Below are 22,858 nucleotides of genomic sequence, written 5' to 3'. Positions count from 1 at the left end.
GAAATATAAAAAAAAAAGTATAAAATTTGCATCAATAGTTTTTGTGTAGCAACAGATTGACCTTAGAGGCCAAAAACGTCCCATTGACTTCCATTCAAATCACAGTTTTTCATCTTGTAACATCTGCAACAAATGATCATGCTTTCTGTGATGTGGTTTAATTTCGAGAAAGGGAGTCAAATTTATGATTTTTACTGTTCACCACCAAATTCAGTCATTTCTCCATGCGTGGCCCAGGTGAGAAAGTCTACACATTTCTTTAGATCTGCTGTTTGTATTGAATTCATTCATTCATTCTTTTATGGTTTTTCAAGCTCAAGTTCTGTTTAAAATCTTTTAAGCGTTTACATTCATACAAGGTATTTGTGACACATATTCCAAAGTTCCTTGCACCTCTATCCCTTTAATGCAGGAGTGGGGAACCCTGGTCCTCGAGGGCCGGTATCCTGCATGTCTTTGCTCCAACGCTTCTGATTCAGTGGTTGGTTCACCTGTTCTGCAGCTCATCAAGCTCCGCAGAAGCTTGTTAATCACCTGCTGAATGAAATCAGGTGTGATGATGCAAGGTTGAAACTAAAATATGCTGAGTAGCGGCCCTTGATGGAACAGGGTTCCCCACCCCTGCTTTAATAGGATGAGTACCTTCCTCAGACTACTGCTCATTTAATTTGTGTGCAACACTTCTGACTCCTTGTGGAAGATCCAAGTACTGCAGCACATAAGTTCCAATTATTTTTTATTACTTTTGGAAGTTTTCATATAAAATGTTTTCAATAATTATGAAATTGTTTTGTTGGCCTCAGCCCATAAATATATAAATCCTTTGTATAAAAAATAGATTTTTCTGACTATAGTGTATCAGGTTTAAAGGGCAATGGCGCCCCCAAGGGGTGGCCAGGGGTGGCCATAGCCCCCCCCCCCCCTAGAAAATTGCTGTTCACTGTTCACTCAAACGATAAATTCATCTTATTTATTCAAGGCATAAATGTAAAACACAATAAAAATGATACAGTTAATGAGTAAAGAAATAATCTGAATAAAAAATACATGTTTCTTCTTCTCAACATTAAAAAAAAGGTTTTATTTCCATAGATTTTTGTGAACACAGCAACAGGTAAATTAAACAAAAAAATGTATTTTAAATAAATTTTGAAAAAATAAAACATTTTAAATAACTGAAATGTATTTTTCTGAAATGTTTGTGTTTGTAAGATTTGAATTAAGTGTTCTGAATTCATACCGATTTTTTATTTATTTATAAAAACGAATAAAGGAGCAATGCAGTGCATCACCACAAGCTAAACTCTCCCAGAGTTACCACAAGGACCAATTTGGTGTGCCACCCCAAAAATGTCTCTGGCCCCATCTGGCCACCCTTATCAAATTTTTCTGGAGGTGCCCCTGTTAAAGGGTTAAGTCAAATCCCATAAAAATTGTAATAAAATAAAAACGTGATTTGATTTCATGTTAAAAGTCCGATATTTGACCATGTGTTCTAAAGTGGTATTGCTGCAGGACTTTAACTGCTCCTAAGCTGTAGATGAGGTGGTTTTGACTTGCAGCTTTAAAGCAGTAGAGCTGTTTCTGTGATATCAGCCATTATGGCTGCTGGAATAAAGGTGCTGACGCGAGCAAATCTGCTGCTGCCTGTTAGAGCCGAGTCCTTCTATTGTGAGGGAACAATGTTATTAGATCTGCAGACACACAGGGCACCAAAGTAAACGGCAATGCTCCCCCACATACAGGAACACACACTAACCTGTATTCTTTGCCTCAGGCCCCAGCAGAGTCTGCTTGTACTTCACCAGACTCTCATCATCTTTGTCCATTTCCTGGATCTCCTGCAGGGATTTCTGAGCCGGAGGATTGTAGTTGAGCTTCCTTTCGTTGTCTTCCTCCTCGATGGGTAAATGGTTCTTGTTGGCCAGCAGACCTTCAACGATGAAGAGAGAACGACACATGAGTTTAAAGAGGCATGTGGTGCATCTATGCAACACTTGGAGTTGAGAGGAGAACAGCTAAACGTCAGCGATAACGAGTGGGAATTTCATCCCTCTCTGTTTTCCAACATTAGCCCACGATCTCGTTTTTATCCCTGAACCTTTGACCGAAACCATAAGTAAGTGAAACTTTGTTTTTATTTCCTTTAGAGGTTCCCTTTTAAGGCTGGTTCACAAAAGGAACATTTTCAAAGGATGAGAGACTCCAGATGCGGTGATGAAATCACGGATGTAACCGTTTTGGTCCTGCAGTCTGTGGTGTCCGGCCACACAGAAAACAACACATCACACATGATGTCACATGCCAACATTTCCAGGTCAGATGGGACATTTCATATAACATAAACATGGCTGATGAAGAGGAGGATCTGGAATCCCCTCACGCTGTGCAGCGTGCTTGCGTTACCTCGCGTTTTGATTGACTACACGCCACATTCGACAGGACCTTGTTCATCCTCTAAATCAGAGAAAGATAATCCAAAATGTTGAATATCCGAGCAGACCAGAGCACTCTTAAAACTGCTATGGCAAATCTGCAAAACAAGCTAGCTTTTAAACACGAGCACAGCGACGGGACTCACCTCTCCCGTCGGTTACGATAAATGAGCCACACTTGTGTAGCGCCTGTCAGAGTCAGAGGACTTCAAAGCACTTTACATTTCAGTGTATCATTCATCCATTCACACACTGGTGATGATGAGCTACAATAGAAGAAGAAGAAGAAGAAGAAGAAGAAGAGATCTTTTCTATAGTGCCTCTCGAGACAAAAATCACGAGGCGCTTCACAAAAACAAAAATTTTGAATATAAAAAAGAATTTATAAAATGATTAAAAATATGTTTAAAATGAGAAAAAATAGACAATTGTGATTAAAATGTAATGAGAGAGAGTGAACAGGAAGGAGGGAAATCAATGGATCCTGAGGAAGATGAAATAGGTAGAGAGAACAGAATAAGGAGAGGGTGGTGATGAGTCTTCAGCTGCTTTTTAAAGGAGACCACTGAGTCCACTGATCTCAGGCTCAGGGGGAGAGAGTTCCAGAGTCTGGGGGCCACAGCAGCAAATGATCTGTCACCTTTGGTCTTTAGCCTGGTGCTGCACAACCAGTAGGCTTTGATCACTGGACCTCAGGGACCTGCTGGGGGTGTAGGGACTAAGAAGATCACCAATGTAAGGTGGTGCTTGTCCATGTAAGGCCCTATAGACCAGAACCAGGATCTTGAAATGAACCCTGAAGTTGACTGGCAGCCAGTGAAGCTGGAGGAGAAGTGGGGTGATGTGGGTGTGTTTGGAGGACTTGGTCAGAAGCCGAGCACAGGCGTTCTGAACCACCTGTAGACGGTTCAGGGAGGTTCTGCTCAGACACGTGAAAAGAGAGTTACAGTAGTCTAAGCGTGAGGAGATGAAGGTGTGGAGAACTTTCTCAAGTTCAGAGCGGGACAGAATGGGACTCAGCTTAGCAACGTTCCTGAGATGGAAGAAGGAAGAGCGAACAAGAGAACTGACATGAGGATCCAGGGTGAGAGCTGGGTCAAAGGTCACGCCAAGATTCCTGACAGAAGGTTTGGTGTGGGAAGCAAGCTGACCAAGAGAGTCTCTGACTTTGGGAACCAGCTTGTCCGGAGCACAATGTAGCCACAGCAGCTCTGGGGCGTACTGACAGAGGCGAGGCTTCTGAGCACAGGCCTCATCAGTCCCTCCATCCACCACCAGCAGGCAAAGGGGGTTAAGTGTCTTGCCCAAGGACACAACATCAGCATTCTCTGTTGGGAGCCAGGTTGGAACCTGCAACCTTCCGCTGCTGGACAACCCGCTCTACCTCCTGATGCCTACCATCTCTAGGCCACGTTTGCTTGATACTAGGACGTTCATTTCCACAGTAAACGAGAGAGCACTAAACACCAGTCATAGTTTTCATTTGTTTTCTGTGATTCAAATGGTGATTTGGGGGGGGAGGGGTCTGGTAGTTTGTCCTTTGTTTAAGTGGTAGGATTAGTTTCTCCTTCTCTGATATTAATGAGCAGCAAACCTTTCACACCAGTGATGCAAAACCATCCATACAGCACAATATCTCAATCCAAAATGACTTCCTATCTCTGGCTCCTTCAAAGGCAGTTCGAAATCTGGGTGTTGTGATTGATGAACATCTGACCTTTAAAGATCATGTTGCCTCTGTTGCTCGTTCATGCCGCTTTGCGCTGTATAACATACGAAAGATCAGACCATACCTAACACAACATGCCACCCAGCTCCTGGTGCAATCTACTGTCATCTCCCGCCTCGATTACTGCAATGCCCTTCTAACTGGTCTTCCTGCCTGTATTGTGAGACCTCTTCAAATGGTCCAGAACGCAGCGGCGCGTCTGGTCTTCAATCAGCCAAAAAGAGCACACGTCACCCCTCTGTTCATTGAGCTCCACTGGCTACCGCTAGCAGCACGCATCAAATTCAAATTGCTAACACTAGCATACAAAGTCCGAGATGGTACGGCTCCCATCTACCTGAATCCTCTTGCAAAGGCTTACGTCTCGGCCCGGCCGCTCCGGTCATCACAGGATCGTCGGCTAGCAGTGCCTACACCACGCTCAGGACAATCCAGACTCTTCTCATGCATCGTTCCACAAATGTGGAATGACCTTCCAAGCACTACCAGAACAGCGGCTTCCTTTTTGACTTTCAAGAAACTCCTGAAGACCCTGCTCTTCAGAGAGCATCTTCTAAACTAGCACCCTCCCTGCACCCGTCCCCCCTCTCTACTGTCCATTCCTTGTTCCCTCCTCTCCATGACTGATGTCAAGTTGTTGTTGTTGTTATTGTTGTTGTTAGCTTGACCCCTTCTTTCCACAGGAGCCGTCAGCAGCACGTCTTGCTCACGTAAGCTGCTGCTTGGCCCTTCCCACGAGACGCGAAGCAGCAGGGGAGCAGCTGTCGCCGACCGAGCACGAAGTCACACGAGTGACTTCGTCAGTAAACACAACAACAAGCAGGAGAAAACTACAACATGGCTCCAAAAAGTTTGTGTTTTATGTTCTGTCCGTTTTATAATCGCCAATACGGACCTGAAAAACAAAAGAAACCGCTAACTAGGTGATAACGTCTCACGGGGCCGCACATTTGGTAACTTTTTTTAAAGTAAAGCAACCGGAAGGCAGTACGTTTCTTTATTCTGAAAATCTCAGGAGCTTCTCTCCATTTCCGCATCCGATTTCCTGTCTTTCCTTCCCCAAAAATGTCAAACTTGACCCGTTTCAGAGGCGTCGCGCGTAGAAAATAGAACCGGCGCCATAACATGCTGCTCCTGAGACGCGGCCAACTCGCGCTGCTGACGGCTCAGGTGGAAAAGGTTCTGTTGACCACAGCGGTTCCTATCAGCAGCTACGACGTGCTGCTGCAGTAACGTGCTGCTGACGGCTCCGGTGTAAAGAAGGGGTCAAGGGCAACATGCCGATTATCACTTGTAAGTCGCTTTGGACAAAAGCGTCTGCTAAATACATAAACATAAACATGTTCTGTTGCATAATTTGCGAGTGAAGGACCCAGGGTCATGCAGGTTGGGTGGTTTGGTGACTCAGACGACCGGATGGTCCAGTAGTTGCTTTCGGACCGAGCCGAAAGAAATGTGGAAGGGACAAAATTTATTTCACATCATTGTAAATTGAGCTTGACAAGCATTAACCTATGGCATTAACACACCCCACCAACCGGCGGCTTTGAGACGCTCGCCAGCGGGGAACATTTCTGTTACAAGCAGCACAGCAGAGACGGCTGCGTCTGTCCCAGAAGGCGTGCAACTTTATGCAGGGCAGCTACAGCCATCTAGGTTTATTTCATCAGGAATTTCTGATTCAGTACTGAACCTCGCGGACGACAATTATGTGCTCTGCAAGCTCAGATTTCATTTTAGCATCTCATCTGCACCTCCAGAGAGTGAATGTTCACAGACTGGAACGGTCACGGCAGATCTCCTCAACAATCGTAACAACACAACGTTTACATTACCCCAACCCCAACCCTAACCAAGCACAACTGTTTCTGCAGAATGTGTCCGTGAGCAACCGCAGCAACTATTTAGACCCAAAAAAGGTTCAACATTTGTTTAAGTTATTCCCAACCCCTACCAACAGGATTTAATTAGCTGCAGAGCACAAAGTGGTGTGAAGCGATGCTGTGGACGATCTGTTTTACAGTCCTGTGTAAAATCTCCTGCTTCACTTTTAATTCTCACGATGAGACGACAGTGTGTCTCCTCTGAGCTTTGTGTGCAGGAAATATGAAGAGACACAACGCTATTCTGTGCAGGAGTGTCTGTCACCTAAGAGCAGCAAATCAGTCAGGGCTGTCTTTGCCCATCACCATGGCAACCGTTTCAACTCTTCCTGCGGTGGCATCACCTTTTCCGTGGCTCTTCTTGTGAGGCTGAATATGTAGCGAGAGAAAGTACACGACTTTGCTCATTTTTATCAATGTTTCAACTGTCTCTTTATTTAAACACAACCCACTTGCTATAGATAACTCTTGGAACAACTTGACAAAGCCGATAGCTGAGGTCAGATTGACAGGCTAATGGCTAGTTTGAACAGGCCTATTTTGGGCCCAGGCTGCAATTAGGCACAGTTAGCACTAGCACTGTTAAATTACAGCAAAAAATGGCTGCAGTTTGGGAACCTGGCTGACCCTGCTGTCCAAATCCAACAGTCATCTGTTGAGAGGTGGGAGACATCCTGGACAGGTATCCAGTCCATCACAGGGACACATGGAGACAAATACTCACATCTAGGGACCATTTAGTCTCCAATTAACCTATCATACATGTTTTGGTATGTGGGATACCTGGAGAAAACCCATGTATGCATGGGGGAAACATGCCATCTCCAAGTGTAATGCGTTATCAGGCTGTGAGCTACGATTTGAGTGGATTGCCTCATCTTTTTTTAGAGATGACGAACGATGTGTCTTCAGTGTCGTTAGAGTCCATCTTTGCTCAAACATGCTGCAGGTCAGCGCCAGTGCTCCGCCCACGCGCATCACACACTGTGCATAGGGCACCAAGTGGCCAGTGGGCACCAAAAGCATCTGCAGTGCAGGTGACAGATCAATTGTTGTCCTGTTGCAGGAAAGTAGCCACGTTATCTAATGCATGCTTGTAACGTCCTGTTAGCCTGGAAAGCCATCCTATATACGTAAACCCATGGACAGAGCTCTGTCTTGGTACGCATTTGGACAGTGCAGAGACACAAACACAATGTTCATCGCTACGGAAATCAGTCAGTGGAGCTATTCACCATACACCGAAAAGGCAAATTCATCCTTTTGCCATGTTGATGATTAAAGTAACTCTGACTGCCTCTGTCTCAAAGAAATTTCCAGGTCTATAGCCTAACTTATACTTCTCCGTCAGCTCCATGAAGGAGAGACACGCATGGACGGAGACAATTTGCCCTCGTACTTCTCCGTCTCCTGGGGAGTGTTGCAAAGCAATTCTTTGCCAGGACAACAGAGGGCGTAGCGCTGTTCTGGTGTATCCTGTCATGTATCCGGTCCAAGATGGTGTGTTGGTTTATATTCTGGTTTTTTGTATTTAAAGGGGCATTATGGAAGTTTGACAGCCAAAACATGTATAGAAATAATAAATTTCTTCTTCATACATTCTCCTGCAATGCCCTGGTCCTGTAGAATGAGCCCTGGCATTTTTACTGTGATTGCCTGTTTTTCTGTAAAATCACAGAAAAAGAGAGATGCTCGGGTCGAGCAGGCTGCTTCATGCACGTTCACGCTCAGGCATAGCCCGCAGCATTTGCTATCAGTACCTTTAGCAGCAGAGAGTGAGAGGCAGTGCCAACTCAGCCACTTTGTCACTGTTCCTAACGCCTAGTGATGAACCTAGCTACATTTCTGAGGACCCTTAGCTACTTTCTTCTAGATATTTCCTGCAAATTAGCAACAAAATAGCCATTTTCGCTCCGAACCGTTCTTTGAACGTTGTTTCAGCTGTCATCAACGATACAAATTTTACAGATACAAAATTTATCACTGGTGCTTTAGCTCACCTAGTTAGATGTTGGACTCTCATGTAGGAGACCTAGGTTTTATTCTGGATGTGAACATAGTTTATATAGAATTTCTTTTTTACATTAATGGTATTTTTTTACAGTAAGATGCCCACATTTTTATTTGAGACTCGCCGAACGGCATTGAATTCACAGATAAAAAAGATGTGGGTTCAACTTTCATTTTGGAACAATTTTTCAAGCAAGGGAAGGGAATGATCTGAGCATGCAGGAGGACTGACCCATCTTAAACCTTTGTCGGCTGTGCTGAAGAGAAAGGTACAGAACCAAATTATTTAATTAATTAGCTGCATGTTTTCCTGTCCTCTGTCCTCCTGGCCACACACACACACACACACACACACACACACACACACACACACACACACACACACACACACACACACACAAGGGACTGTTTCAGCTGTTATTTTCGTTAAGGAGTGTGCACGTACAGCATGCGCGCCTCGTGCACGAGCCTACTATTGAAGCTGCCGTTACGCTTTTGGCCTGAGGGGGCAATCGCGAGCATAAAAATTCAAAACTCTGTAAAGTCCCTTTAACGTTAACAAATTTGTCACTCATTCTCCTCCACCTCTTCATGCAGTCGCCATCTCTAAACCCACATTTCCTGTTATTTCCATCCGCAAATAAAAAGCTTGCTGCGTATCTTTTCACTCCTCCAGTCATGAGGGACTCTCCGTGTCTGCCGCTAGATATCCTCGGCTCTCCTTAAGTTTTTGAGAGCGCAATGGTGGTGCTGTCGACGACAGCGGTGTCCCGACCAATCACAAGCTTGCGTTCTCCGTCTCGACGGACGGATGTGTGGATAAGAGAGCTCGACTCCGTCCGTCCTTGCGAACCAGTTGTTGAGCCCTTAATAGGATGGATAATGGCGTTGCGTGCGTCCGTCCCGACGCAGACGGAGAAGTATAAATTAGGCTTAAATCATCCAAAGTTGATGCCAAAGCCATTTCAAAAAAGCACCATTCCTGAGCTGTCGCCATATTTGTAGTTTTGTCCATTGCAGCTGTGGTGCTCAGCCTAATCTCTCTACCAAGATAAATTGCTGTGATTGGCCAGATCTAAAATAGTTCTGGCCAGTGGTGGACCTGCTGACGCTACAATGGAGTGTGGCTAGACCGACCTGCAGAGCAAAATCTTTTCCTCCTGCTAACGTCTGTCTAGAATTCTAGGTTAGCGCTGTTTCATGGGTGAATATGGTCGGTCGGTTGATTGATTGAAGAGGCTTGAAAAGAAAGGCTGGAAGGCCACAGCCAGGATTGGAACCTGGAAACTGCTTGCTGCAAGGCAACAGTGTGCTACCATGCAACCCTGCAAACAATTTAATGCAAAATAAATCCCAAAAACCGGAGACACGTTTTCACCCAACAGAGTTCAGCCACCTTGTGTATATGTACAGTCTATGGTGTAGAGTACAGCTCGTACCGGCATGAATGATTCACGAGGATCTATTAGCATATCAAACCCCTCATTCCTCCCCCACATGCACACATTTACACACACTGCATGTTTCCAGATGCTTTTAAAATCAGTTTCCCTTCCAACATCAGAGAGCTGCTCTTTGAACTCCTCACTTCTGACCCGTCACAGTTCCCCCAATCAATTCAGAAAGGTGGGGTTTGGCCCAGAGAGACCAGGGTTCTGGTATCCTTGGGAATTTCGTTAGTGATGATTTTAACATTTGAAGTCGACGGTCAAAATGTGCTGGAGTCAGGTTGAAATAATTTTTGAAAGATCTACAGATGGAACTCTGTCTAAGAGATTCTGTCTCTGCTACTTTCAATAACATGTTGAGCTGATTCCATCCATACTGGGGCCTGTAGAGCTTACATAGTTGTTTTACCATCTGTGATGTAATAATGGCTGCATTTTCTTTGATTCTTAGAAAACCTCCTCATTGCCAGTTGTGCGTCTGGAAGAATTTCACAGAGGAACCAGTGACAGTTGTCACGCTGCGAGCGCAGGAGGATTGGACCCAAAATGCAGAACACCAAACAACTCAAGGCAGGAGAGGTTGTACAAAATAAAAATCCTTTTATTAGGAAAACAAAACTGCAATACTCTAAACCAAAAATCTAAAGTACTAAAGAAAAACAACAAAAGCTCACTCATAAGCCAGGATCTATAGGTCTGTAGAGGACAAAGCAACGCTGACACAAGACAATGGGCCGACAAACACTGGATACACAGACAGGGTTATGTACACAGAGCTGGGTGATAGGAGACGTGGAGCAGGTGTGTGGGGAACTGGGCACAGGTGAAACTAATGAACTGAGGGCAGAAGCAGAAATAAGCAGGGGAGAAACCCATCTCTAAATCCTAAACCAAAGCTACTAAAATAACCTGAACTTTAAACACTGTAGAAACAAAGACACCGGGGAAACTAATAAGTAAACGAATGATCTGAAGTGGGGAAGGGAACACACACACTAAAGGAGACGAAAGAACTGAAATAATAAACCTATAGAAAACAGTGGAGAGACTTAAGCTTGGTTTATGCTTGACGCATTCACTTTCCGCTTGGTGATGCGGCTCACGGATGGAACGCGCTTCACAACTCGCAGCGTTTATGGTTAATGCTGCTCGTCTCTGCGGTGAGCCAATATTCTCCCAAACTGTAGGGGGCAGCATGGAGCTCTACGACATGCATCCAACACTACACCATAGTAGAAGTAAAAATTACTGTTGTTTACGACACGGCATTCCAGCATTTTTTAACAGCGTCCTCGTCTTTTCCGACAGTGCGAGCTATTTCTCGCCAAGAATTATTTACAACATGTTGATCACAGTGATCTCTGAGAGCTGAATCATACAAATGTCTGTATTTACGAACCTCTGTCATACTAGTTCTTGCCAGTCCGCCATGTTTTTCTGCGTCCAACCGTCCGCGTGGTTAGAAAATTTCCTAGGTGTGTGGTGCGGAAAATTTGGGCCGTGCGGAGGCGCGGTAGTTGTTTAAATTACGCAATTTTGCCGCGCGGAGCCGTGCGAACCTCGTGGACACGTCAAGCATAAACCAACCTTAAGAGAACATGAGGAAAACCTGGAGGGAGCTGGGGACAAAAAGGGCTGGGGACTACAAGGACACAGAACCTGAGGGGACACCTGGAGGGGGCTGGGGACCACAGGGACGCAGAACACGACAACAGCGGCCCACCAAACTGGGATAGTTTAACCCGTGGCGATGAGTTGCATAAAAAATTGCATCCAACACATTTAACTCAATTTTAAGAAACACAAAAAATTCTGAAAATACATTATTTCAAGAGTTATTTGACATTTATTTGGGAATTTTTAAACAGATTAATTCACCTGCTGCTGTCTTCACAAAAATTATGAAGATTTAAACTTTTGTTTTGAAAATGGTGAGCAGCAGTTACATGTACATTTTTTATTCTGATAATTCACCTCCTCCTTAAAGGGACAGTGTGTATTTAGCCTAGCAATAGGGGGCAATATATACCTAAATCACTGCAAGCAAGCATTATTTTTGTGTTCAAGTAAGGCTTTACCAATGGATGGCCATTAGGGTCAAAAATCCCTGGGGGCACAACCTCCAGCAAAATAGCAAGAACATCAGATTCCCTTTCAACACTTGCAATGAGTGAAGAGGTAAATGTGTAAAACAACAATGTTTATTAATGCTGAAAGTTTTGTAACCATTTGTTACAAATCAGTAAATGTGTACAAATCAGTAAATGTGTTTTGTCCTCACGGGCTTCTGTAGAAGGAAGCATGGCATCCAAAATGGCATCGCCCAGAGAATTAGACCCACTCCCGTGTATTTTAGAACAGATTTTTATGGTTATATGTTATTAAACCATCGATAATTTTCAACAGCTGGGCATCTTTTAATTAATTCTAAACAACATTTTGTCACCGGTTCTGTTCATTACCTTTATGGACAGAATTTCTAGGCGCAGCCGTGGTGTGGAGTGTGTCGAGTTTGGTGGCAGGAGAATCTCGTCTCTGCTTTTTGTGGATGATGTGGTCCTCCTAGCTTCATCCAGCTCTGACCTTCAGCTCTTGCTGGGTAGGTTCGCGGCCGAGTGTGAAGCGGTTGGGATGAGGATCAGCACCTCCAAATCTGAGACCATGGTTCTCGACCGGAAAAGGGCGGCTTGCCACCTCCGGGTCGGGAGAGAGGTCCTACCTCAAGTGGAGGAGTTTAAGTATCTCGGGGTCTTGTTCACGAGTGAGGGTAGGAGGGATCGAGAGATCGACAGGCGGATTGGTTCAGCGTCTGCAGTGATGCGGACGCTGAGCCGATCTGTCATGGTGAAGAGGGAGCTGAGCCTGAAAGCCAGGCTCTCGATTTACCGGTCGATCTACGTCCCTATCCGAAAGAACGAGATCGCGGATACAAGCGGCCGAAATGAGTTTCCTCCGTAGGGTGGCCGGGCTCAGCCTTAGAGATAGGGTGAGGAGCTCGGACATTCGGGAGAGACTCGGAGTAAAACCGCTGCTCCTCCAGATCGAAAGGAGTCAGTTGAGGTGGTTTGGGCATCTGGTCAGGATGCCTCCTGGACGCCTCCCTGGGAGGTGTTTTGGGCATGTCCTGCTGGCAGGAGGCCCCCGGGTCGATGCAGGACACGATGGAGAGGTTACATCTCCAATCTGGTCTGGGAACGCCTTGGGGTCCTGCCGGAGGAGCTGGTGGAGAAGGCCGGGAAGAGGACAGTCTGGAGCTCCCTAGTCGGGATGCTGCCCTCGCGACCCAAACCCGGATAAGCGGTGGAAGGCGACAACGATTTTGATGGATATTTCCACAGACAAGTGGTAAAACTACACATTGTCACTTTAAGTATATGTTTTTATTGGGTTTTACATTTTTGGTTTGATGAATTTATGGTTTGTGTGAAGATTAATATGATTTGTGAAAGAACATTGGTCTTCCCTTTTTTGGGGGGGGGGGGGGGGGGCATGGCCACTTCTGGCCACTCCTTTGGGGTGCCACTGCTCATTGCACCGTCAGTCTTTCCCTACCTAGAAACTTAAAATGTAAGTCAGCATTTTATTTTTTTTATTTCAGCATAAAACATTAAACTCGTGTTGGTAAGAAGACCTGATAGGTTTGCTTTTTAAAATAATCCAAAATATAGTTTTAATAATAAAAATGTTTGGGAATCTCTAATTTCCCTCTGTGAGTAATAAAGTATCTTTGATTTGATTTGATTTGATAGCGTTTATTAAAGACGTGGTTCACTCATTTAAGTAGGAATGAATGCCTTGTAAGTTGTACTCTTGGAGGTAAAAAAAGCTCTGGCGCACCTGTTTTAGGAACTAGAAGTGAGCCACATCAGAGCTGAGCTTCAGACGACAGAATTTGGAGTCTTATTTCCTGATATTTGGGCATCTCTTCTCTGATTGGCTAACAGCAACACAACCCTATAACTGACCAATTGTTCTGCAACATTGATATTTTATCCCCACAAATAACACAAGCCTAAAGAAATTGTGTTGTGTGGTGGAGATGCTAATGCTAACAGTTAGCTTATAGCCGAGAAGTTCTCTGCTGTTTCCTGGACGCTAAACCAACAACAGCCTTCCCCGTCGTGAGTCAAGATGGATGATTCCATGAATGTTAAGTGACGGTGTGATGTAGATCTGTCGGACTTTTCTAGTCCTAAAGTTTCATCGTATGTTTTCTGTCAGAGGTTAATGCAGGAGAAAGGTGTAGGAGACTATTTTCATGTTCAGCCTGAATGAAAAACTCAGAGTGGGCTGCTAGAATCAGAAATAGTAATTCAAACTTTGTTTTTTAGTGATCCACACCTTTAAAGGTTTCAGATTACATCTGGACTGCAAAACTTTGTTGGACGAATGATCCTGGAATTATTTGTCTTGCAGAATCGATCATTTACATAGGACGGGTTCACAGCTTGAGTAGAAGGCACAGCCCACAGAGCATAGACTGCTTCCACAGCTAAACCAACTCTTTCACAGAAAACCAACACAGCAATCTGTCGTCACACTGCAGGGAAAGCTGCAGAGAAGGGACACGTAGACACAAGGCACAGCGCGAGGGATGTTTTTGGGTTGGCTTTTGGTTCACAAGTAAAAAACAAACAAACATCTGCATCTGCAAGTGTTGTTTTTGACTTTTAACCACATTTCTGTTGGTGTCTTTGAGCCTTGGCTGACCACCAGACTCCAACTGCTCCATGGTTCTCAACGAGGAAGTGAGTTAGGAGTCTTTGCCTCAAGCATCAATGTCTTGTGATGTTAGGATGGAGCATGAGTCGTACTCACAGTTATCCATAACTCCAGTTAAGCCAAATAGCAAAGATTTTTTATTCGCTAATCTGTCTGAGTTCCAGCCTTTACCTGTGGTGTTTGAGTCATGAATGAAAGAACGAGAACCTGGAAATAAGCGGAAACATCGGGTGGTCAGGCTCAGTGAAAGGTTATAGAGCTGCTGCTCCTCCACGTGGAAATGAGACATCTGAGGTGGTTCAGATCTTAGTTGTCCCTATCTGGAGTCACATCAAATAGGTAGGAGAACCCCGAGGAAGATCCAGACATTCCTGGAGGGATCCTACAACCTCTATCAGCAGCTGACTAGCAAAGTAAGATATGATCATAATATTCAAGTTGCCTCCTCATATTCTCACCAGGAGATGCCCAATAGAGCTCCGGGAGTTGACGTCACTTCTCCCGGCATGCAACAGTTCAAATCGAAACAGCGCCATATTGTCAGGCTGAAGCCCGCAGCTGGACTATTTGTATTGTCAGAAAACTCAATCAAACGGAAAATATGGTAGATTCCTGTTGTGACCCAGGATGCCAGAATAGACGCAGACGACATAAGGAATGAGCCGTCTACAGGATTCCCCAAGATCCGGCACGCCCCAAACGTTGGATCATTGTAATAAAACGCGCTAGTGACCGGGCTAAAATGAAACTGGGATCCCGAGAGTAAAGGTTTTCACTTATGCAGCGACCGCTTCATATCAGGTACTTAAACAACGTTTCCTCAACTGTGTATGGTATTTATTTTAAATGCTTTTACTACGATTCTTAGTGGGCTTCCTAAACTTATTTTGGCGTGGCTTTTTCTGTCTTATTACTCATAGCAACAAGTAAACATCACGTAAAACATTGCCTCGTGAGTTCTGCGTGCTGCTGTTTACGTGTTTTATGATCACAGCAATTATCCGGCTAAGCTGTATTTAATTTTTAAGCAATTATCAGATCACACATAAAAAGCACTTTGGATTACTATTATCTGTCTCACCGAGACAGCTCTCAGACAGATCCTGAGACGTTCCTGCCTGACATATTTATTTTATTCATGGGAAAAAATCAAACTAGTGATTTCTCTTGGCGTTCAGTTTATACATTCAAACAGCACAGCACTCTATTTAAACTACTTACGTGTAAATCTGTTATTTGTCCATCCATCCATTTTCATCCGCTTATCTGGAGTCGGGTTGCGGGGGCAGTAGCCTAAGTCGAGAGGCCCAGACTTCCCTCTACCCAGCCACCTGGGCCAGCTCCTCCGGGGGGAATCCCAAGGCGCTCCCTGGCCAGGTCCGCTCCGACAGCTTCTGGCGTTTTTAAAAAGTATCCCAGGGGCACAGTAAGGGTCGAAGATGTTTAGTCTATTTAATTTCTGACTATATAAAACGATTTCTTCGGTTTTAAAGTGTGAAGTAAACTCCGACGAAGTAAAATCCAAGCCGATCCCGTTCATTTTGTTTACCTTTGTTGCCTGCCAACCAGGGACGAAATTTTGATTTCAGAAGTGGGGGGGACACAGCAGGCTTGTGTGGATTTGGGGTGGGAGGTGTTATGTAAAGACCCCTTGACACGTCACGTGCCCATCTCAATAATTTTTCCATCCTCTCTCTCTCTCTCTCTCTCTCTCTCTCTCTCTCTCTCTATATATATATATATATATATATATAAAAGTTAAAAAATGTACAACTCTATTATTATTTTTATTTATTATCATTATTGAAGTGCAGTTTTGGCTGTTGACAATGGATAGGCCATTGTATTTATTGTTTTGGGTCTTTTTTATTGTTTTTGGTGCAACATTTTCTAACAGGGAGTGAGATTCCTTTTTTATTTAATTTTTGTTTGTTATTTTTATTCATTTAGTAGTTCTAGTTCTGGACATTTCAATGTTAAATGAAGGTTTATTTGTTGCATTTTAAAGGGTGTACTTGCATTATTATGATATATTAACATTATATTAGTGGTTATTTTGGTCTAGATAATGTTGACAATATCGTTTATCATCAACAATTTGTTGGACAAAATATCGTCCAGCAAAATTTGTTACATTCCCAGGCCTAGTCAAAAGTATAAAAATTATTTATACATAAACGGTTCCTCCTGAGATCTGGCCGTTTGTTCATTTGCTGTGTTAGAGGACATGCTGAACTAATGTTTTACACATGATCATCACCCTAACATTTGAGTGTATAAAAACATATTAAATATGTTTTTTCCCTTAAAAGTGTTTAAACAGTTGTTGGATTTCAACACACAAAAAATAAATGGAAAAAATAAGATAAATCTAATGAAAAGTGTACATCTTTGACATTAAGCTTAAAAAAATCTGTTGACGATGATGATACTGTTCATTTTTCAGAGCTTTTTAATGTGAAAATATACATAGCAATAGATAAGTTTACAATAAAGTTAAATGATAAAAGTTTTGAAGTTACACTTCTACTACTACTAGTAATAATAACTATGATAATAGTAATAATAAAAAAATAATAATTATAATAATACGAATAAATTGTGTCTGAGGAGTCAGTTATGTGGAGGAGATGAGTTTGTAAAAGTTAGTTTTGAGTATGTTTGTGAAGGAGGAGGTGAGTCTGAGCTTAATGCAGGTCTGTCACGTGTTCCAACTTACGTTTTGACTTTGAAAGAAATCTCTTATATCCACTTTTCGTTTTCTTGACATGCTGCCTCCTGGCTGTGCCTAACTACCAAAGACTCACAAATGAACACTTATTCAAATGTTATGTTATGTTATGGAAGCTGAGCTGAGCTCTGATATTTCACAGCGTCTAGTTGACGATGTGACTCAGTACCGGTGTTCCCTAGCGGCTCCAAACTAGCAAAACAACGTGAGCACGTTCTGTTTCCAACTTGAGTGACAGCAGCAACAGCCAATAATACGTTAGCAAGTATCAGCAGAGCCAATAGATTAGCTTTTGGGCGGGTCTAATAGTAAACCGGTTTCCGTTTCGGTCCTAGTGCTCAACCAAATCCATTTAATGGAGCGTAACATTGTTTTTGGACGGAAAAAAGTGCAGGGGACCAAAACTGCCTTTTGAAAAAGTGGGGGGGACATGTCCCACCCGTCCCCCCCAAAAATTACGTCCCAGCTGCCAACATGGCGTCTACTCTCTGAGAGTCACGTGACGTCCGGAGCTCTATTGAAACGTTGGTGTCTTTAATAAGACAAACTTCTTTGCATTGGCTTCACATCTCATTTGACTTTGAAATGTATCCACCCAACTCAAACTGGAACTGGGCTACAGTGGCTACCTCCTCTAGCTCATTCAGAGGGACTCCAGGATGTGTCCTGGCTTGTTGTGAGATCTAATTTCTCCTGTTGATCCAGAGGTCTCCTCCTGGTGTCCTAAACATCTCCTGTGAAAGGCATTCAGATTGGTCACAAGGAGCCCATCTCCAGTGGTCATTGGTTGAGCGGTGGAGGACATCCTGGACAGGTTTCAGGTCCGTAGCAAGACCAATATCCAGACATCATGAAGACTAGGAGCTAAAGTCAGTTTAAAGGCATTTATTTGATCTGTGGAAGAAAAACAGAACTTCACGCAGCTGAGTTTTGAACCTTCAACTAGCAGGACCACCACCACATGGTTGTCCCATAATGTTTCACCCTCACATCAAACACATGCTGCATTCATCTGCATCTAATCGTTTAGGAGACAGCTGATTTCCTGCATCAGTTCAATTCTGGCTTCCCAGTATGGTTGCCTGGCAACAGTTTGGACAGGATGAGGTTTTTACTCCGCAAGGATTAAAACAACAAGTTAAAACTTGTTGCAAAAGGGAAGTCTTTGTTCTAAAGGTGTGGATCACTGGAAAAACGTTAGAAAATATTATTTCCGATTATAATGAGTCACTTTGAGCTTTTAATGCAGGCTGAACATGAAAATAGTCTCCTACACCTATCTCCTGCATTAGCTTCTGACCAAAAATAAACAATGAAACTCTAGGATAAGAAAAGCCTGACAGATCTACGTTGCACTGTTAATTAGCGTCCATGGACTCACGCATTTTGAATCACGTTGGGGAAGGTTGTTGTTTTAGCATCCTTGAAACAGCAGAGAACGTCTTAGCTAGTAGAAGCTAACCGTTAGCATTAGCAACTCCCTCACACAGCAGAACTCTTTCAGGCTTGTGTTATTTGTGGAGATAAAACAGCAATATTGCAGAGCAAACAGGGTCAGTGGTAGAGTCGCTTTGCTGTTAGCCAATCTAAGGAAATATCTCCACATAGGAAATAAGAATTCAAATCCTGTCTTGTTCTGCCACCTACAGCTGACTCCTCCATACGCTTCTGGCCTTTTATTATATTTATTTATATAACATTTATTTATTTAGCGCCAAATCACGACAAGTCGTCTCAAGGCACTTCACATAGTGAACATTCCAATACAGGTCAGGGGTCTCATTTATCAAACATTGCGTATAATCCTTACTAAAACCGTACTTAAGCTCAGCAAAAAAATGTACTTATGACAAGTAGATTTGTGATCTATCAGACATGGAGTACGCACAGCTGCACACAATCTCCGCTTCATAAATCAGAAACTAGCTAGAAAGGTCCTCAGCTGCTTTTTAGTCGCAGCCCGCCCTCACCACGCCCACTTACTGCCATAAACTGTCAATGCAAAGTGCCTTGTGGATCTTATGCATATACATAAGCCGGCTGTTGCAGCGCTCCGCCAATGACGATGGCGACTGTAGATCAAGGCAGATCAAGGAAGCGCAATTTCACAGAAGCAGAAATTGAGGGACTTGTGGGTGAGGTGGAGAAATGAAAGGAAGTGCTTTTGCAAAACAAATAAGAGAAAATCCATGAAGTGGCACAGCGTTGCTGAAGCCGTCAATGTTGTGAATTCTTCAGAGAGATCTGTGGCGGAGATAAAAAAAAAGGTCCAATCGGGATTCAATCCCAAACTCCAAGGTGAGAGTCAGGCACGCTAACCAGTCGGCCAAATGGAGATCTTCCTTGTCCAAGTAGCCAGGGTGCATGATCAATCGAGTCACAGTGACAGGACACACCCTGTCACTGACGCATGACGTTCCGTCTCAATCTGTCCCCGTGCTGATATTCTGCATTCTGTATTCTGTGCTTCAGGCTGTGTGTGTGTGTGTGTGTGTGTGTGTGCGCGCACGCGCACATGTGTGTTTGTGTGCGCATGTGTGTGTGGGGGGGTCTTGTTCTGTGTGAAAACGAAGCGGTACAAGTGATAATGCTGCAGGATTTCATAATTGTATCCTTCTCAGCAGAAGCGCTGCAGGTGCTCTCCATGTCCAACATGTGCGTAAGCCAGGTTCTTAGTCAACTTAAAGTTGTGCACATTTTTCCGCTAAGTTTTCTTTCATAAATCCCAAAGTTTGCGTGGAAAGTTGCTTACACAGTTTTCCGACCCCGTTTTGTGCGTAAGCAAGCTTGATAAATGAGGCCCCTGTTCATTAAGCCGATCAGTAAAAAGTTTCCTATATAAGGAACCCAGCAAATTGCATCGAGTCACTGACTAGTGTCAGAGTCTTTACAGCAATCCTCAAACTAAACAAGCATGCAGCGACAGTGGAGAGGAAAACTCCCTTTTAACAGGAAGAAACCTCCAGAGGATCCTGGCTCAGTATAAGCAGCCATCCACCACGACTCACTGGGGATTTTTCCGTCCTCGAGTCTGACTCACAAGGCATTCATGCCTACTAGAGACCTCTGCAAATATCTTGATTAACAACTTTAAAAAAAAAGATGTTCCCAGGTTTGTGTTGTTTTAGAGCTGAACAGAAGTGGTCCTTATCGTCTCCTCTGACAAAGGACAAGTTCATGCTTTCTCACTTCTGTCAAAACAATAAAGAGACGAGGATTTAATGTCCTACAAAGTTTGATCACATTGTGAGCTAACGTGGATAACCACTACCTTTTATCCCTGCTGTCCTCACGTTGCTGTTTTCATAATTGCCTCCTCTTCCTTGAGAGTGTGTGTGTGTGTTTGTGTGTGTGTGTGCACTCTGAGGTGTTGATTTGCTGCTTTTTAACAGTCCTTTGAGTCTCGCTCTCACAGCTCTGCTCTAATACAATAACGAGGCCTCAGAGACAAGGCAACACACATTTCTTACACATTAAGACGCACAGACCAAGATGAAACAAGCTTTTTGGGCACTGTGTAAAAATGTTCTTAAATGAAAGATAAGATCTTAAAAGAAAAATCAAGCCAGCAGCGTTTCAGGAGAATATGGATGTGAGCAGGGACTGCTGGTGCTTGAGAGGCGGCCATTTTCCTGCAACAACAATCGATCTGTCACCTGCAGCAGGTCTGAGCAAAGCTGCGATCTAACGATACTGAAGACACGTCATCATCATCTAACTGGATCAGGCAAACTGCTCGAATCTTAGTTCACAGTTATCCTTTTAAATAATCTACATGAAGACATAAACACAGGACACTAGATCACAATCCTCTTACGTTTTTATATTTGGATTCACTATCACTGAGGCCGTTGCACACACAACAGTGTCTGCATTTACAGAGACATTAAATTAGAAGATTATTTAGCATCAAAGCAGAGGGAATTGTAACTGGTGCTAATGCAGCTGCAGCCTAAAATAATGGAAATGCTTTGATGTACAAATGGTGTCGTAAATGTAAAAAGGACAGAGTAGAAATGTCAAAGCTGCTGCCAGTGGCTCATTATGGTCACTGTAGTTACAACCTGTGGCTCACTAACACTTAAACCATCAGGTCAACACCTTCTTAAACACTTTTTATTAAATCCCTTTGAAACATGAACTATAATAAACTATTTAAAAGTGTGTTAACAACTGCTTAACCGCATCATATAATGCATGCCCTTTGACCTACCCTTACGCCGGGCGTACACTGTGCGACTTTTTCACTTTTTTGAGGCGATTTTCCACTCGTGCGAGAATCCACGAGATCGGGGCGAGTTTCGCACCGAGCGGTCGTGTAGTGTACAGGGGGTTACGAGAGGCGATTAACACCACGTGACCAGCTACCGATCAGCAATCGTGAGCTAGCACGGACTTCTGGCGTGTTTAATATTTTGCTCGTCCCTCGTGAGGGTATCGCACTGTTGAAGCGGCGCTGCGAGCAGCTGCGACCCAAAAAGTATCAGAACCGCTCACGGCGCATGCGCAATCATGGATGTAATTTTCACTTTAGAAGTGGGGGGGACATGGGGGGGTATCTTTACAGTATGTTCTAATGGGAAACCGGCTTCAACACAAACAGTTGTTTTCTGTTTGGTCCTAGAGCTAAACCAGTGTCAATTTAATATAGCGTAATATTATTTTTGGATGGTAAAAAGTGCAGGGGTCAAAACCTGAATTTGGAAAAAGTGGGGGGGACATGTCCCCCCTGTCCCCCCCCCCCCCCCCCCCCAATTACGTCCATGTGCGCAATCATGCATCAACACCGCTCGCCCGCTATTTCCCTAATAACACACGCTGTTCGTTTTTGTTTCTACACGTTTTTTTACTCACAAATATTGTCAAGAAAGCGTGTTTGTCGTGCTCATGTCAAATTAAACTGATCACAAAACACAGATTTACTTTCTTTATTTCGTTTTCCTCATCCAACCCCCATAAATCCCTGTGTGTCCTACTGCAGCACTCCCGAAGGACAACAGGCAAAGTAAGACAAAAAAGTGACGTGTTGTGTAAAAACTGCTGTTTTTAGCATATTTTTAGGGCCGACGTGTTGCTACCAGACGTACAGTGTGAGCAGTCAGGTCACATCCGAGATGGGTCGTACAGTGTGAGCACATGGCTCGTGAGATCTGCCCTGCAGTTTGAGCTGAAGCTGAGTGCTACAAGTGAAAAAGTCACACAGTGTCCGCCCAGCTTTACGGATACTTAATAACATACAATATACATACATCAGACGTCAAGCTAAACAGTCACTCTACAGACAGGGTTAACAATCCCGGGAGTGTTAATAAAAGGCTCCTTTGTTGCTTAGTAAGGCCCTAACAGTAATAAACAGACCCTTATTGTAAAGTGTTATTAGAAAAATCTTAAACACATTCGGATGTTTGGATAAATAGTTGAACAATAAATATTACCTCAATCCTGAAATTATGTTTTCTATTTGAATCCCCTGTAGGGGACGTCCGCCCCGTCGGAGGCCTTCCAGTCCTCACTTGGAAGTTAGGCCCCTTCTTTCCACCGGACGTGAAAGCGGCGTGTAGTTTGACACGTTTTAGAAGTGTAGCGCATTAAAAATAGACTCAAAACGTAATGATGGCGTCCCTTTGCTTCTGGGTTACACTTAGCTGCCGGTGGAAGGGACCACTATAATGGTCGCTAATTACCGCGTACTTCGTTTTGCGGCTATTTCGCGCTGCTTTCCCATCCAGTGAAAAGGTGTTAGGGTCACTATGGTAACCACAGACCAGTCGTTTACTCCATCAGAGCAGACCCAATGAGGTCAGACAGGAATGCAGACTGAAAAGGGAGATTCCGACAAACAGTTGCTGTGTAAAAACTTAAAGCTGCATTTTAAAAATCTTGCATGTCGGCTCTTTTTA

General features: G+C 43.8%; 1 protein-coding gene across 1 annotated transcript in view; it reads right to left on the bottom strand.

Moving 5' to 3' along the window:
- Positions 1 to 22,858, bottom strand: part of arhgdig (Rho GDP dissociation inhibitor (GDI) gamma) — a 48,494-nt gene that overhangs the window by 13,672 nt on the left and 11,964 nt on the right. Inside the window, exon 2 of the mRNA XM_015945452.3 lies at positions 1,760 to 1,933. Coding sequence (XP_015800938.1) covers positions 1,760 to 1,933 — 174 coding nt within the window. The remainder of the gene's footprint in view (positions 1 to 1,759; positions 1,934 to 22,858) is intronic.

Source organism: Nothobranchius furzeri, chromosome 12, assembly GCF_043380555.1.
Source record: "Nothobranchius furzeri strain GRZ-AD chromosome 12, NfurGRZ-RIMD1, whole genome shotgun sequence".
NCBI lineage: Eukaryota > Metazoa > Chordata > Actinopteri > Cyprinodontiformes > Nothobranchiidae > Nothobranchius > Nothobranchius furzeri.
Note: the sequence above shows the minus strand (reverse complement) of the source record. Positions and strands in the feature narration are given on the sequence as shown.